This window comes from Ailuropoda melanoleuca, chromosome 3 (assembly GCF_002007445.2).
Source record: "Ailuropoda melanoleuca isolate Jingjing chromosome 3, ASM200744v2, whole genome shotgun sequence".
Taxonomy (NCBI): domain Eukaryota; kingdom Metazoa; phylum Chordata; class Mammalia; order Carnivora; family Ursidae; genus Ailuropoda; species Ailuropoda melanoleuca.
The window spans coordinates 97,751,480-97,767,039 of record NC_048220.1 but is presented as its reverse complement, the minus strand read 5'-3'; the positions used below and the strand labels follow the sequence as shown (position 1 = coordinate 97,767,039).

Genomic DNA, 15,560 nt, shown 5'->3' with positions numbered 1-15,560 from the left:
TGCATCGGAATCTGGGGATGTACTGTATGGTGATTAACACAATATAATAAAATAAAAATTAAAAAAAAAAATAAATTAAAAAAAAAAAAGGGGCAGGGTAGAGGGAGAAGGAAAGAGAGACTCTCAAGCAGACTCCACGCTGAGCACGAAGCCCAACATGGGGCTTGATCTCAAGATCCTGAGATCATGACCGGAGCCGAAATCAAGAGTCAGATTCTTAACTGACTGAGCCACCCAGGCACCCCTGGATAACACTCATTCTAAGTTTAAACCCTTGCCTGGCTTAGCCCTGCACCAGGAGCCCCTGGTGTTTTTTTTAACAAAAAAAGGAGGGAAGGAAGGAAGGAAGAAAAGGAAGGAGGGAGGGGAGGGAGGTCCTGTAAAGTATAATTGCATTTATCAAAACATTTAAAGATGTATATACAACAGAAAAAAAAATCTGAAGGTATATGCACCAAATTTGATTTCTTTGCATTGGGGAGTTATGTGTGGTTTCAAAATATCTTTTTATTTTTGCTTTTTTATATTTTCTCATTTTTCCGCAAAGGGTATTATAAATAGCATTGAAAAAACATATTTTGTATTCAAACAGAATTTAGTTTAAATCCCAGCTATACTACCAACATGCTGTGTATCCTGGGGCAAGTCATTTAGCCTCTCCAAGTCTTAGTTGCCTTGCATTTAAAATGGAAATTGTTTTTAATTTAATATTGCCATAAAATATTTTTGGCTCTGAAATTAGAGAGGTGAGTTAATCATGTTTCTCCATCATAACACCTCATTGTAAGGCCTCTCTCTTATTTTATTGATTTATTTCCTTTCATTCCCATTTCCCTCTGCCTACACCCTTAGGCAACAATTTTGTGTTTGACATTATTTGAAGTGTTTTTGCAAAACGTGTGTGGTTGTTTGGTGTGTTACTTAAATAATATTATGTCGTAAATCTCCATTCTGTTTCCTATTTGTTCATAAAGAATGTTTTTAAAATCTTTCCATATTGCTATATGGACATGCTATCCAGGGCTCTAAGTGTGACACAATGGCTGTGCTAGGCATCTACCCCACTCTACTTTTCCATAATTCCCAGTGAGGGACATCTAGGTTCTCTCCAGTTCTCTGTCACCATAAGCAACACTGCTCTGAGTATATTCATTCATATCCCTTATGGACCTGTGTGAAAATTCTTTGAGATCTATGCCCTGGAGCAGAAGTGCTGGGTCAAGAGGTCTGCATGCATACTTAATGAGACCAGGTGGTGCCAGTCTTCAGTAGCGCTTCACAGCCTGTTTCCCCACCCCCAGCCGTGCAGAAAGCTCCCTCTGTTCCCATAATCCTGTCTACACTTAGCACTCTCCAGCTTCCTGTTTTTGCCCGCTGAGCAGATATGTTGTATCTCTTTGCGGTTTTCATTGCAGTTTATTTGACCCCCTAATATTTTGAGCATCTTGGCTTATGTTCATTAGCCCTGAGGTTTCGTGCTCTGTAAATTGCCTGTTCATTTTCTTTGCCCACATTTCTACTGGGAATGCTCTTTTTCTTGTTGATTTGCAGGAGTTCCTTATACATTCTAAATATCGATCCCTTGACTGCCTTAAACATTGAAATATCTTCTCCCATCCTTGCCTCATAGTTCATCTTTCTGAAGTGTTAAGTCGTTTTTCTTTCACCCCTAGATCAAAAAGATTGTCCTTTACATTGTCTTCTTTTACCTTTAAAGTTTTACCTTTCCCATTTAGGTCCTTAATACCTCTCATATTTATTATGGAAATAAATTGGCGTTTGCTTCAAGACCTTTCTGTAGGACAAAATAATAGAGCTAAGCGCCTAGCCCAGTGCTTCCGACCTAAGAGCTGTGCCAACGCAGGTGACGATTATTATCGCTGGGTTAGAAAGCGGGAAGCGCTGCCCTGGGAAATCGAGAGAAATGGGAGCTTAGGGGCTGGTAAGCTAGACCAGGAAAGGTTTTAGAGGTGAAGCGGAAGTTATCAAGGTTGGCCCTAAGAAGCAACGTCGGATTCGCTCACTTTGAGCTGGAAAGGCGAGCCCTCCAGGCAGAGAAGGCGGCCGGGGCAAAGACGTGGCGGCGGGAGTGCGGCGCGTTCGAGGCGTTTAGGCGGAGCGCGCGGAGGAGAGGGCCTGATACTCACGAACCGCTGTCTGTCTTTCCGCCCCTGTGCCCTCCCCACCCCTCTCCCTGCAGGCTCCCTGTTCTCCACCCTGAAGCCCCCCGACGCCGTGTTCAAGGTGGTGTTCTGGCTGGGCTACTTCAACAGCTGCCTCAACCCCATCATCTACCCGTGCTCCAGCAAGGAGTTCAAGCGCGCCTTCGTGCGCATCCTCGGGTGCCAGTGCCGCGGCCGCCGCCGCCGTCGCCGCCGCCGTCGCCTGGGCGGCTGCGCCTACACCTACCGGCCGTGGACGCGCGGCGGCTCTCTGGAGCGCTCGCAGTCGCGCAAGGACTCGCTGGACGACAGCGGCAGCTGCCTCAGCGGCAGCCAGCGGACCCTGCCCTCGGCCTCGCCCAGCCCGGGCTACCTGGGCCGCGGCGCGCCGCCGCCCGTCGAGCTGTGCGCCTTCCCCGAGTGGAAGGCGCCTGGCGCGCTCCTGAGCCTGCCCGCGCCNGGAGAGGGGCAGCTGCTTTTCTGGCAGGGGCATGGGTGCCAGGTACAGCGCGGAGAGCTGGGCCGAGCATGCTGAGAGCCTGGGTGACCCGACGCCGGCCGGGATTTCCGTCTCTCTCTCTGTACATATCCAAACGAGTCCCTCTCTACATGTATTTAACCGTGGGTACACGTGCGTGTGTCTGTGCGGTGTCCGTGTGGTCTGCATGTGTGCGTGTGTGGCGCCGCCCGCGCGGGGGCAGAGCGAGTGTGCGCCCGGGAAGCAGCGGGGGCGCTGTTTGTCTCGTGACTTCGTACCTCTCAAGGCCCTCCTTGTACTTCACTGAATGAGGGCACTAGGGTGGTTTGGAAACAAATCGGACATTAAAGGTCATTTCTCCAGTGCGCCTTTGAGCAGTTTGTGAACGGGGAGGTGGGCAGGGTCTGGAGTCTCCTCTTCCTTCCCCTTCAGGTTTGTCCCGGTCAGTCCCATCGGTCCCTTGGGCAATAGTTGTTGGCCCCACTTCAACCCTTGCCTAACTGCCGTCCAAGGCTAAACAGATCTGACCCTATGGCTCAAAGTGAGATCTGGTGCCTGCTTTGGACCCTTAGCCCTATCTGATCCTCCTGCTGTGGGCAACACTGGGCAACTCTGGCCTGGTCCTAGCTGGTCCCAATCCTAGCTGGGGCTATGTGGCCAGGGCGGTAGGTGGGCCTGTCACTTGAGAGGGAATGGGACTCAGGCAGAGAGATGGCTTGGTTCCTCCTTTCACTTCCTGCCTGCATCCCTAGGCCAAACACTCCATTGTTTAACCTATGTCTACCAGCCAGATAAAGAAATCCAGACTAAAGAATTTTCTGGATAAGATATGGATCCATGTGACCAAGCAACATACATGAGCACAAAAAGCCTCATAAGCTCTAACTGAGGAACCTACCTGGGAAAGAATCACTGAGGAAAGTCACACAGAGAGGTGGCGCATACCTGGGAAAAGGTAACTTCATTGATTCACTGTGTGACCTCAGGAAAGTCGCATTCCCTTATGGATCTTGGTTTCCCATCTGTGTAATGATGGCATTGATTCTTAGTTCTTTTCTGTCTCCAAAAGCCTCCAGTTTGCTAAAATAATAGTAATAATAATAATAAATAATACAGGATGGGGAACAAAATGGAGCATTTTTCTTCCCTGAAATGCAAAAAAAGCAAGACAGGAACACACCCATCTACTCCCTTTCTCTTCCCACTTTGCTTTTTCTTTGCTGAGATTCATACTTTTTCAAACGGCAGGAGACTTTTCTAATAATGTTAGTGCATCAATCATTTATTCTATAGGTGATTGAATAGAAAATGTTTAGTGAAAAGGAGCAATAGTTCATGTAGGGGTATTAGGCATGGTTGCATCCAGGAGCTTAAACAAGATCGTCAGCTTGCTCAGAAGGCTCTGACTCTTTCCTTTAGCTTTCATCTTTTAGCTCTGCTTATCTTTCCTCATTTCCTTTCTGCAAATAGCTTTTTCACACCATTCTTACAACTTGAAACCCCCCAAAAGGAGAAATATCTCCCACCAGTTCTGACAAAAAAAGAAAGAAAGGAAGGAAGGAAGGAAGGAAGGAAGGAAGGAAGGAAGGAAGGAAGGAAAGTCCTGAGAAGCTAGATGTCCTATGTCAGAGACCCCTTTGAGACTCTGATGAAAGCTGTACATTCTCCTTCCAGAAAAAAATGCACAATATAAATAATATTTTTATACAGTTTCAAATGACTCCTCCCTGTTTAAGATCCCATGAACCAAGCATGATACCCCAGGTACACAGGCTATTTGAGCTAAACTGGATTTTCAGAATTATCTAGGCCAATCCCCTCATAGTTACAGATAGGGAGACTGAGGTAAATAGCTTGCCTAAGTGACTCTAAACTAGGACTAGGACCCCAGTCTGTTGCCTCCCTGTCCAGTACCTTTTACACTCCCTTGTGCTTCCATGTTGGGGTTGAGCACATCCTCCGACAGAGAGCAGGTGTCTTCCTACCTTGATACAGATAACAGTTCCGGGAAAAGAAGAGCCCGAACCCAATTTCCAGGGAAGGAGGAACAGTTTGGAGCAGTCCTCTGAAAACATTTTGTTAGCAACACAGATCTTTCAAAGAGGCCTTACACAGACTCCTGACATAATCGTGGCTCAGAGAGAAGAAGGAAAAAGGACAACAGAGCCTCAATCCCTTGATTGCCCTCCTCCTCAGGCCCTCCCTCTGGCCTGCCCCAAACACCCAAGGGTTCCACAGAATGAGGTTTGAAAATCACAGATTTAGTGTAAGCACGTGGGACTTGGAGTCAGTAGGACCTGGGTTCAACCCTTGGCTCTGTTCACCTTGAGCGATTCAACCCCGCCTCTTCCGGTCTGTTTTCCCATCTATTAAACGGACATGATCATCATAGCCTATCAGGAAGCCCAAAGGATTCAATGAGATCATTGTGGTATAAACACCAAAGTGGCTCTCGGCACAGGTGCAAGTTGTAATTTGGACCACAGATCTCTGAAGCCACAGGCACCAAAGGCATTTCCTGAGCCGCTCGATTCTGATGACCTCACACATCACTGGTGTTTGGAGGCCACTCAGGAGACACAGGAAGGCAGCGGCAGCCTCCTGCCTTTTTCCAGAAGGAAGGTGGCCAAGCAGTGGTGCACATCCACATGGGGTGCTGGGTTCCAGATCCGACCCCAATCAGAGTCTGCATTATGCTGCCTCTTCAGGTTACCTCACTGTGGTCAGGCCGAGAGAGGGCCCGGAATTCAAGAGCCCTTGGGGAAAACAAGTCCCCTCTACTCTTACCTCCCCACTGGCAGCAAAGCAGTCCTACCGAATCCTCTCCAGCCACCCAACTCTCCTGGGTTATTGTCACCACTGAGACACGCACAGGAATACATCTGCCAACCAAAGTAAAGAAGCAAGTGGCTTGGCAAGATGGGGTAATAGTTAATCCTCCAGATCTGGGTTCAAAGCCCACCTCTGCCATTTAGTCGCTCTGTGACCTTGAACAGCTCGTGTTACTGGCCTAAACCTCAGTTTCCTTAACTTCAAATTAGAGATAATAACAGTACCTACCTCAGAGGGACGTTAGGCAGATCAAATGAGTTCATGAGTATAAATCAGCACCAAGTCAGTCACTTGGAAACATCCAATGAGCGATAGCTGTTAGCAGAGGTATTAACTATTCGACCTTTACTTTGAGGTATGAAGTTTAGAAAACCTGAATAAGTGGACAAAGAAAACAAATTCGGTGTCATTCACCAAAGTCCAGGGTTTTAGGACTCAGGGTCCACCGTGAAGAAGAAAGACAAGTTTATAACAGAGTAAAAGAATTTTGTGTCCTACAGCATGAAGAAACACGTTACTCAAAGAGGAGATCAGCCCAAATTTGAAAGGAAAAATGAAATTTAATAGAAGCTGTAGAACATTCCAGGGTGACAAAGGAGGAATGGGTGCGTGAAGGAAGGCTGGATGTCTTAGGGCTTGTGCATCCTATCATGGGGAGAAGGGGGCGGGGAGGGGCTTGTGGAGGACGCAGAGCTGCTCTGAGCACGCACCTGGGTTCAAGGCTCAGCTCTCCTATGATCCAGGTGCCTTGGCCTCCCTGTGGCCAATTCCCTTGCACGTAAATTGAGAATATGGTGAGCACGCACCCCACAAATTGGGGATGAAACAGAACATGAAAGAGCTTGGCCCAGAGTAGGCATTATTTTTAGTACTCGTGGGTGATGCTATATATCCCCCATTCCAGCTGTTCTCACCTTTTTCCTCATCGGCAGCTCCTTTAAGAATCTGATGAAAACTAGAAAGAAGTGAGTGTAACAGCCCAACTCTCACCTACAATTCATGCCCTCCAAATCTTCCAACGGATACATGAAACCCAGGTTATAAACTTCTCAACAGATTTGACTCCCTCAAAATACAGAAGTAGTCAAATCCAGAGAGAGGTACACACAGAGAGAAGAAGGTCTTCAACCCAGCCTTTCTGGAGCTCAGCCTGGATGAGAGGTGCGCAGGCACCGGGCAATGCCAATGGAGTGCATAACTGGAGTCAGGGACCCAGCACCTTCCTCACGTGGTGAGACCCGAGTGTCAGGCTCCATCTTCCGTCTGGAGCTTGACGGTGATGGTTAAGAGCCCTGGGTTCTTGGAAAGGGGTTGGATGGCACTTGGGCAAAGCACTGAGCATCACTCCTCCCGATGAAGAATAGGCCTTGTCCTGGCTGCCGTCAGTCAGCCTCTTGGTGACAAGAAGGAGAACAGCAACCACTCCTCACCATAGATTCGGGGTTAACCTCCGCCTGCTCCTGGAAGCAGACATGGCGGCTTCTAGCTGCCCCACCTCCTCTCAGCAGGTCCCTTCAGGACCATCTCCGCTCTACCTCACCAGCCCATGAATCTTTATGAAGTCTGGCTGAGGGTGGGGGAAGGATATGGAGGGAGGCCTGGGTCAGTGTGGAAGAACTTGCATCCTTCTACAGTTCTCCCATCTTATACATGGCCCTGCCCTCTGAAACTTAAAAGCCAAGAACTTGACACTGTTTTCTTTGGCTTTCCCTAGAAAACCTTCCCCTAGGCAATGGGTGACTTACTCCCGGCTGGCTTGGCTCAAGTCAGAGCCTTGGTTTGCATGTTAATTTGCTAAAGTAACGGTGTTGGGAGGTGGGACAGGGCACAGAGGTGTAATCTGCACCCCCACCCCCTGTCCATCCGCTTCTCCCCAGCTTCTCTCCCCTACCCTCCCTCCCCTGCAGCCAGGCTGCCTCTGCTGTTCCTCAGGTTAGGGGAGCCCCACTCCCCACTCTGGGCCTTTGCACTTCTGGTCTCTCTGCCTAGAGCCCCTTCCTCCCTCACCTCCTTCAAATATGTGCTCCAGTGTCACTTCTCAGTGGTCACCTGATTTCTCTGACCATCCCACTGCCATTGCCTCCCAGGATGCCCTGTGGTCCTTCCACACTTTATTTTTCTCCATAGCACTTGTCACTACCTAGCATGTTATATATTCCACCCGTTGATATGTTTATTTGTCTCCCAACACATACACTAGAAATGCACACTCCGTGGGGGTGGAGATTTTTGTCTGTTTCGTTCACTGTTATAGTCTCAGCCTCGAAAGTGGTGCCTGACACATGGTAGTTGCTCAATTTTTTTTTTCAAATATCTTTGAATGAATGCGTATGTCTGTCCCTAGCATGAGTATGGACATGCTATAATAGCAGAACAGGGGGCTATGGGAGCTCACGGCAGGGGCTCCTGCCTCTAACCTGCTGATGGAGGGACAGTTCCGATCAGGAAAGGCCTCCTGTAGGAAGTGACATCTGAAGAATGTCAGCTGGGCCCCCACTGCCTGACACCCCCTGTGTTTCTGTTGTTAGTGCCCTCACATGCCTCCCGGTGGCGGTGGCCCTAGGTCCCCACCCCTTTCTAGGCCTCTGTCTACTGACGGACCATCAGACACTGAACCAGAGACAACCACGAAGCCCTGCCAATCTCTGACTCCAGCTTTGCTTCTCCTCCCACAAGACACTATCCTCAGGGACAAGCTGTTTGGGGCGCCAACTTTATTGGGATTAGTAGAACAAACAGCTGTGGTTCCTGCTAATGGCCTCATTCAGAGAAGTGGCGTCTTTATAAAAGGCCTGCTCGGGAGAAGAGGACAGCACTAGAATCTGGTGACCGTCCTCACGTGTGGTGCAGCCCCTGTGGGAAGCATAGTCCGTCTGGGTCAAATGCCCCGGAGCCAGCAAGCGCTTACACGGCACACTCCACAGACTCCCATACACTATACTCACCCGTGTGTTCTCTCACTTACTCCACAAATGATCGCGGAGCACCTGCACAAGCTGGGACCCAAGGACACAAAGAAGAAAACCCAGCTTCGCTCTCATGAAAATTTCAGTCTGGAAGAGGAAATTGGACTCCACAAACCTTATATACGAAGTAGAAAGAGGTTCCTGTAGCACAAAGGTTAAGCACGAGAACCACAGAGTCGGACAGAACCGGGTGAGAATTCTGATTCAGCCATTTATTAGTTTTGTCTACTTGGGCAAATCACCTACGGCCTCAGAGGGGCAGTTTTCACAACCTGTGAAACAGGAATGATCATACCTGTCTTCGAGGTGTTACAGGATTTCTTCTCCTTTAGTGCCCACGGTTCTTGGTCATGCCGCTTCAAAGAATGAAGAGGTAGACCAGATGAAGAGTGGTGGGCAGCAAAGCAAAGTTTATTGAATGACAGTAAAATAATGGTAGAAAGCTCCCGAAGAGGGAGGGGACCCGAGACAGTTGCCACCAGAATTTCTAAGTGTAAGGGTTTTTAATGGGCTTGTTGGTGGGCTGTTTTAATCTGATTAACCCTCCCTGTGCCTGTCACCCAATGAGGTTTTTGTCATCTATCTATCACATGGGAAAGGGTGAAGGACTCCTTCCAGGGTGGTGTAAAATCCTTTTAAGGGTGGTTTTCTTTTAGGGCGGGAGCCTCTTGTCCCTGCTGCCTTTCTTCCAACTATTCTTCATCAGAGGTTTGTTGTGAAGATGAGTTTAAGCTGGGCATGTGGTGTGTTTAGTACAGCGCCTGGCACCTGGTAATTGCTCAATAAAAGGCCATTGTGATTACTCAGTGCCATTGGAGCCATATCAATCACGGGCTTTGGGAGTTTGAGGGAGAAAGGGCTCACCATCCATCTGTACAGAATCAGAAAGGCTTCATGGAGGAAGTGGCTGAACTGGATCTGAAGACGTGGCTAAGTAGAGACGAGCAAGAAGCAGGAGCAGAGGAACCCATCTGCTGTTCTGTGAGGAAGCTGAGGCCACATGTGGCTGTCTCTGTCAACTGAGGGCCCAGCCAGCCTCCACCATCAGACCTGTAAGTGATTCTTGAGCGAGAACTGCTCGACTGAGCCCCATCAACCCCCAGGATCATGACAGATAACAAGAAGGCACTGCTGCTATTTCCCACCATGAGCTTCTTACACAGCAACGGAAGACTAGAAAGAAAAGAAGGTTTCTACTTAGGCAGTCTGACCCTGGAACCCCTGCTCATAACCATTACCCTTAGTACATAACTGGTGCCCAAAATGTGTTCATTCTCTCTTGACAGAGCTAATGAAATGCTGGGCAAGATTTGAGGTCTGGCACCTTCTAATCTTGACTTGCCAAGGAGACAGAGGATTAGGAAAGAAAAGGAAATTGGGCCAGGAAGGGATGTGCTCTGTGGTTTGATTATTTTTCCCCAGCTTTATTGAGCTATAATTAACAAATAACAATTATATGTATTTAAAGTGTACAAATTGATGTTTCGATACATGTATATACTGAGAAATGGGATTACCACACTCAAGCTTAATTAACATATCCATCACCTCACATAGTTACCTTTTAGGGTACATGTGTCAAGAACACTTAAGGTCTACTTTCAGCAAATTCCAAGAATACAAAGCAGTCTTTTTAACTATAGTTATCATGCTGTAGATTAGATCTCCAGACCTTTGTATATCTGGAAATTTCTATCCTTTCACCATCTCCCTTTCCTCTCCCCCCGTCAGGCAACCACCATTCTGTTCTTCGTTTTAATAACTTCAACTTGTTAAATTCCGCATATAAGTGAGACCATACAGTATTTGTCTTCCTGCGTCTGGCTTAATTCACTTAGCACACTGTCCTCCAGGTTCACCCATGTTGTCTCAAATGGCAGGATTTCTCTTTTTCTTAAGGCTGAATAAGATTGCTTTGTATACATTTACATGGCTTTATTTTTCCCCCATCCAAATTAGGGGAGGCAAATTTGCACTCCCCAATCTCCAGGACCTCCACAGTTTATTTAGAATTGTGTTAGTCTGCTGGGCCTGCCGTAACAAAGTACCACAGGGACAGGACGTCCCTCTACCAGCCAAGGAGAGGGGCCTCAGAGAAAATCAACCCTGCTGACGCCTTGTTCTTGGACTTCCAGCCTCCAGAATTGTAAGAAATAAATTTATGACCTCCTGTGTCCTCACACGGTCCTTCCTCCATGCATATCTGTGTCCAAATGTCCTCTTCTTATGAGGACACCAGTCATATCGGGTTAGGGACCATCCTAGTAACCTCATTTTGCATCATATAACCGCTTTAAAGACCCTGTGTCCAAATACAGTCACATTCTGAAGTACTGGAGGTTAGGCTTCAACATATGAATTGGGGTGGGGGGTACAAGTCAGCCCAAAACAAGCACAAACAATCCAGAACCTTGGGTCTAAAGCCATAATGTTACCAGAACACGTGTCAGGCATCATAATTGTCTCATTTTTAGGTTTAGAGAAGTTTAAGTAATCCGAAAGGATGTGGCTTCCAGGAGGCCAAGCCAGGCTTTGAATCCAGCACCCCACCAATCTGGCTCTGCACATGCCCAGCTTCCAAAAACCCTTCTTTGTATGTGGGAAGAAGTGCCTCTCACCCCCCTGCCTCTCTAAGCTCCCTTCTCCTTCTCCCCACCTCAGCCCTCTCTCTGGTCTTGGGCTTTTATTAAAGAAAGCCGGGAAACCTCGTATGCTTCTCCTGCTTTCCCCATCCACACTCCACAGAACCTGCTGCCTGCTTGAATGTAAGGAAAGGGGCGTGGGGGCAGAAATGTGGACGAACATGACAAATTGTCATCCAGTCATTCACTACCCACATGTCCAGCCAATCCCCATCCAAAGGGCAAATCCAGCCGTGAAGATGTTCTGCATGTGTACGTGCACATAGATGAAGGATGGAGCGCACTGACTCAGCCAGGTGTGGAGGGGCCCAGCCCACACAACTCATCCAGCTCAAGGCCACTGCTCCCGAGCTTCTGCAGAGCCGGGTTTCATAAGGAAGCGTCGACTGCAGCAGTCGGGGCTGAAGCAGCCTCCCTCCTTCCTTCCTTCCCTGATCCCAGGACAAGCTCAGCATATTTCTCAGGAAGTGGCTCCAAAGGCAGAAGGTGGTGGCTTCTCTGACACAGCGACTCAGCAGGGCTTCCCCAGCTGGACCACTTTGCTGCCCCCAGAGAGCCCCAGGAGTGGGCCAGCCCCCTCTGGGATCCATCCAAGGGAACACCTTGGGCAGGTCTTCTCTCTGCCCCCACCACTGGGAATCGCCAGCAGGGAGATTCTTTCAGGACCTTCCCCACTGCAAGGTTCAAGCTCCAGATACTCCACACAGTTGTGCTGGACCTTCATGGTCATTCCGAAAGTCCCTGAGGGACAGGTGTTTTTTCAGCACCATTCCCCATATATTGCTGAGGGTCTCCTCCAAGCCAGGCATGCTTAGGGTATGGTGATGAACTAGACAGAACTACCTAGCTGCTCAGCCTTGGTGATGGGAATGTGGCTGGAACGCCAGGCAAACCAAATCTGGGATTTCTGGTCCGACTGGGCCTGCTGCACTGGTGGTCCAGTGGCCCTCCCAAGCATCTAGTTGCATAAATTGACATGTACAAAATCAAAGAAGTGTGCAAGAAGGACAATTTTGTAGGTGGGCATCTGGGGGCAGAGGGACAATAATCCCTTTTTCTCCAGTCTCTACCTTTCTTTCTCTGTTGACCCCCATCCCATGACCTCCAGCCACCAACCTACCTCTTTATGACCCTTGACAAATCCCCTCTTTTGTTTCCATCCATGTCTCCACTCTGCCCCCTATTCCCTCTCTCATCCATTGCAACAGATTTCATCCCCATCACCCCCTGTGAACCGAGCTGGTCAAGGTCATGAAGGACCCTGATGCTGCTAAAACCAAGTCTCTTCTTGGTCCCATCTTCCCATCTCTCAGCAGCATTCGGCACAACTGACCCTGCTCTTGTTTGTTTTTAAGCACTTCCTTCACACGGCTTCCAACCCGGCTGATGGCTCACCTTCTCGGCCGAGAACCTTCTCCCCCCATCCCTTCAGTGCTGAAGCCCCCCACATCCCAGTCCTTGGGTCCTTCTCTTTACTCCCTGGTGCCTGCCTCCACTCCTGTGGCATGAAACTCTATCCACACGGTGACCACTCCCAAATTATGTCACCAGCCCAGGCCTTTCACAGGCATCTCAAACTTAACAAATCCCCAACTGACCTATTGTCTCTCTCCCACAACGGCTTTTCCCCCAATTCCGTTTGGTGATCGGATGTCATCACCTCAGTGAGGGCTTCCCCGATCACTTGTTCTAAAATAGATTGCCTAGCACCATAGCTCCTTACCTGGCTTGCCCTGTTCTACAGTTCTTGTCTTGAACTGAGTATTTATTTTTTTTATCGGCTTGTTTATTGGGTGTTTCCTCCATTAGAATGTGAACTCCACCAGGCAAGAACTTGACCCATCGTCTTTACTTCTGGATCCCCAGATCAGAGAGTAGTAATTGGCACACAGCAGGCACTCATTAAAAATGTGTTCAGTGAGTGACTGATGTCTTGGTATCCGGTCCCTGGCCGTGCCTCAGGCAGTGGTGTGCTGACGTTGCTCTTACCAGCCATGAGGCCGATTATCAGCACGTCTTTCTAGCATCACACTCAGTGACATCACACTGGTGGCTTAAAGCCTGCAGCCCTGGGAATATTTACGCCACAGAAATCAGCAAACACTACAAACCAGGGCTTTGGTTTTCTTTTTGGGAAGGTAGTTTCCCAGCAACCCACTTCTAATTTCTGAAGAAGCTCTTTCCTCAAAGGGCTTTGGGTCACCTGAGAGCCCAAGCAATGCTGCCTCTGGGCCCTGGTGACAAAAATCTGACCCTGAGCTAGAAATGGGGGGGCATTCTGCCTGGAACAAAGCAGGGCTGAGGCCCTGTGAGACCTGAAGGGAAGACACTCCCAGCTGGCCCTTGAGGGTTTGCAGCTTTGAGAGGGCTGGGCCATAGCCCCAGGGGCGAGAACCAAGGAGATTAAGCTGGGTAGTTCACTTCCGGTTAGTCCTCCACACAGTTTACAGGAAGCCATTATTAAGGAAGTGGTGGGAGAAAAGGGATTCACAAGAGTCCCCCAGAAATACTTGGGAAGACTTAAGAGGATCTGAAGTGTGATAGGTGGGAATGACTAAACAGAAACATTGCTTATTCATACTCACATGACCTAGTTTGTACCCTGCCACAAGCAGGACTAGAGCTAGTCATTTTGGAAGGGGATGGGTGCCCAGAGGCTGGTTATTATAAGTAAACTTGCTGCGTTGGGTATCAGGAGCTGGGGCTGTGGTTCTCAAACTCAGAGTAGGAGAACCGCTCACTAGGTGAGGGTAAAGCCCAGCACTCTGCATTTTTAGCAAATGTTCCAGGTGGTCATTTTGAGAAGCACTGTACTTCAATACCACCCTGACAGGAAAAGGACTAGGTTTTACTCCCTCAAGATCGCCTATATGGTCTACTGTCTTCTGGGACCCACTTTGGTAAACACCAAGTTGAACGAGCTGATTCCTCTCTCCCTAAGCCCTGATGGGGTGGTTTCCAGATGTGACATGCCGGCCATCTGCCTTAAACCCAGGATGGCTTCAGAGAAAGTAAGTCTCTCGTCTGACCCAGAAGCCCAAGATTGTTGACTTCCCCACCCCTGCCTCCAGGGAGGAAGGCGCCAGGCCTGGAGGCAAAAGGGCAGTGTTGTAAGAAGCTCCAGGAGCCCATTTCCAGAAATCAAACAGCAGTTGTTTTCATGCTTTAGTTTAAATCACGCCAAGAGATTTCAATTTCCTCTTTTGCAGGCTCACAGTAATATTTGGCATTAGGTTTCGGCGTTTCCTAACACGCCTGCAGCTCGGATTGCCGGCCGGCCAAGGGCGCACCAGGGCGCGGGTCTCTCCTGCTGGCGTAGCGCGAGGCCGTCCTGGCTTCTCCAGCCGGGCACAGCAGAGGGCGAAGCCTCCTGGGGCCGCTCCTCGCCGCCCGGAGTCAGGCGTCCTTCGTCCCTACGTGCAGAGACTGGGAAACAGCAGTGACCGAGACTGCTCCACGATGCTTTCCCTGAGCAGGTGCTCCGAATGGGACAAGTTGGGCGTTGAAGCGGACGCCGGCGCCACCTGCTGTCCCCCGCGCCTAAGCGATGGAGTGTAAAAGAAGAAAGTTGCTTTGCAATTCAGCTTGCACTGTTCTGCCCGCTTCCTCTGAGCCTTGCACTGGTGTTTCAGCTAACCAGACATTCTGGAACTCTGAGTGAGGACAGAAAGACATTGGAAGATGAGAGAAGGGGAGCCGGAAGACATTGGCGGCCTTTGGAAGCTGGAAAGGACAAGGAAACAGTCTCCTCTAGAGCTTCCGAAGGAACTGCTGACCCTTGACTTTAACCCAATGAAACTGATTTCGGACTCCCAGCCTCCAGAAATGTAAAACACATTTTTATTGTTTTATGCCTCTAAGTTTGTAGTGATTTGTTACAGCAGGAATAGGAAACTAATTCACATCTTAGCGGGCATCACACCCAAAAAGTGATCAGAGACTCTATACTCACAGCCCTTGACAATGCTGCAGTCTCTGTGTGACTGGTCCTTCCCCTCTTCCAGGTATACATTCACCCTGCCATTAGGGAATTTTGGTGGGAAAATCCTGAAAGCTCCAGATTCAGTGACGCTGAACAAAGGGTGGAAGGTGCAGTTGGGTAAACCTTGAGTGCACAGAGGCCTCTAGGCAGAGGCTAAGGCAGGAGCACCTGAGGAGGGGAACTGCAGCCCACCTCGAAGGATTTGAAAAGGCAAACACGGAGGAAGGGAAGGCGTTCTTGGAGAGTTTCCCAGGACACCACCGCGCTGGCTGGCTGGCTGCTGTGTCATTAGAAAAGAACATGTGCACAGTAGCCTGGGTTCTCAAGGCCTCTGAAAGCACCGCAGGAAGTATTTTTTTCCATTGATCATCTATTGAGCATGTGGAGACAGAAGCAACTGCATACGGTGTGGGGGTGTGTGTGTGTGAGGTGGTGCAGATATTTTGGAGGGCAACTTGGCAATGGCGAAAACATTTAGGTGAACATCCTTTCAGCAGA

General features: G+C 49.1%; 1 protein-coding gene across 1 annotated transcript in view; it reads left to right on the top strand.

Annotated features, from left to right (window-relative positions):
- LOC117801375 (alpha-1B adrenergic receptor-like) overlaps positions 1–14,638 on the top strand; it is a 61,760-nt gene extending 47,122 nt beyond the window's left edge. The window contains exons 3-5 of the mRNA XM_034655662.1: positions 2,201–2,664; positions 3,213–3,305; positions 14,342–14,638. Of these exons, the coding sequence (XP_034511553.1) occupies positions 2,201–2,664; positions 3,213–3,305; positions 14,342–14,638 (854 nt within the window). The remainder of the gene's footprint in view (positions 1–2,200; positions 2,665–3,212; positions 3,306–14,341) is intronic.
- The last annotated feature ends 922 nt before the right edge of the window (positions 14,639–15,560 follow it).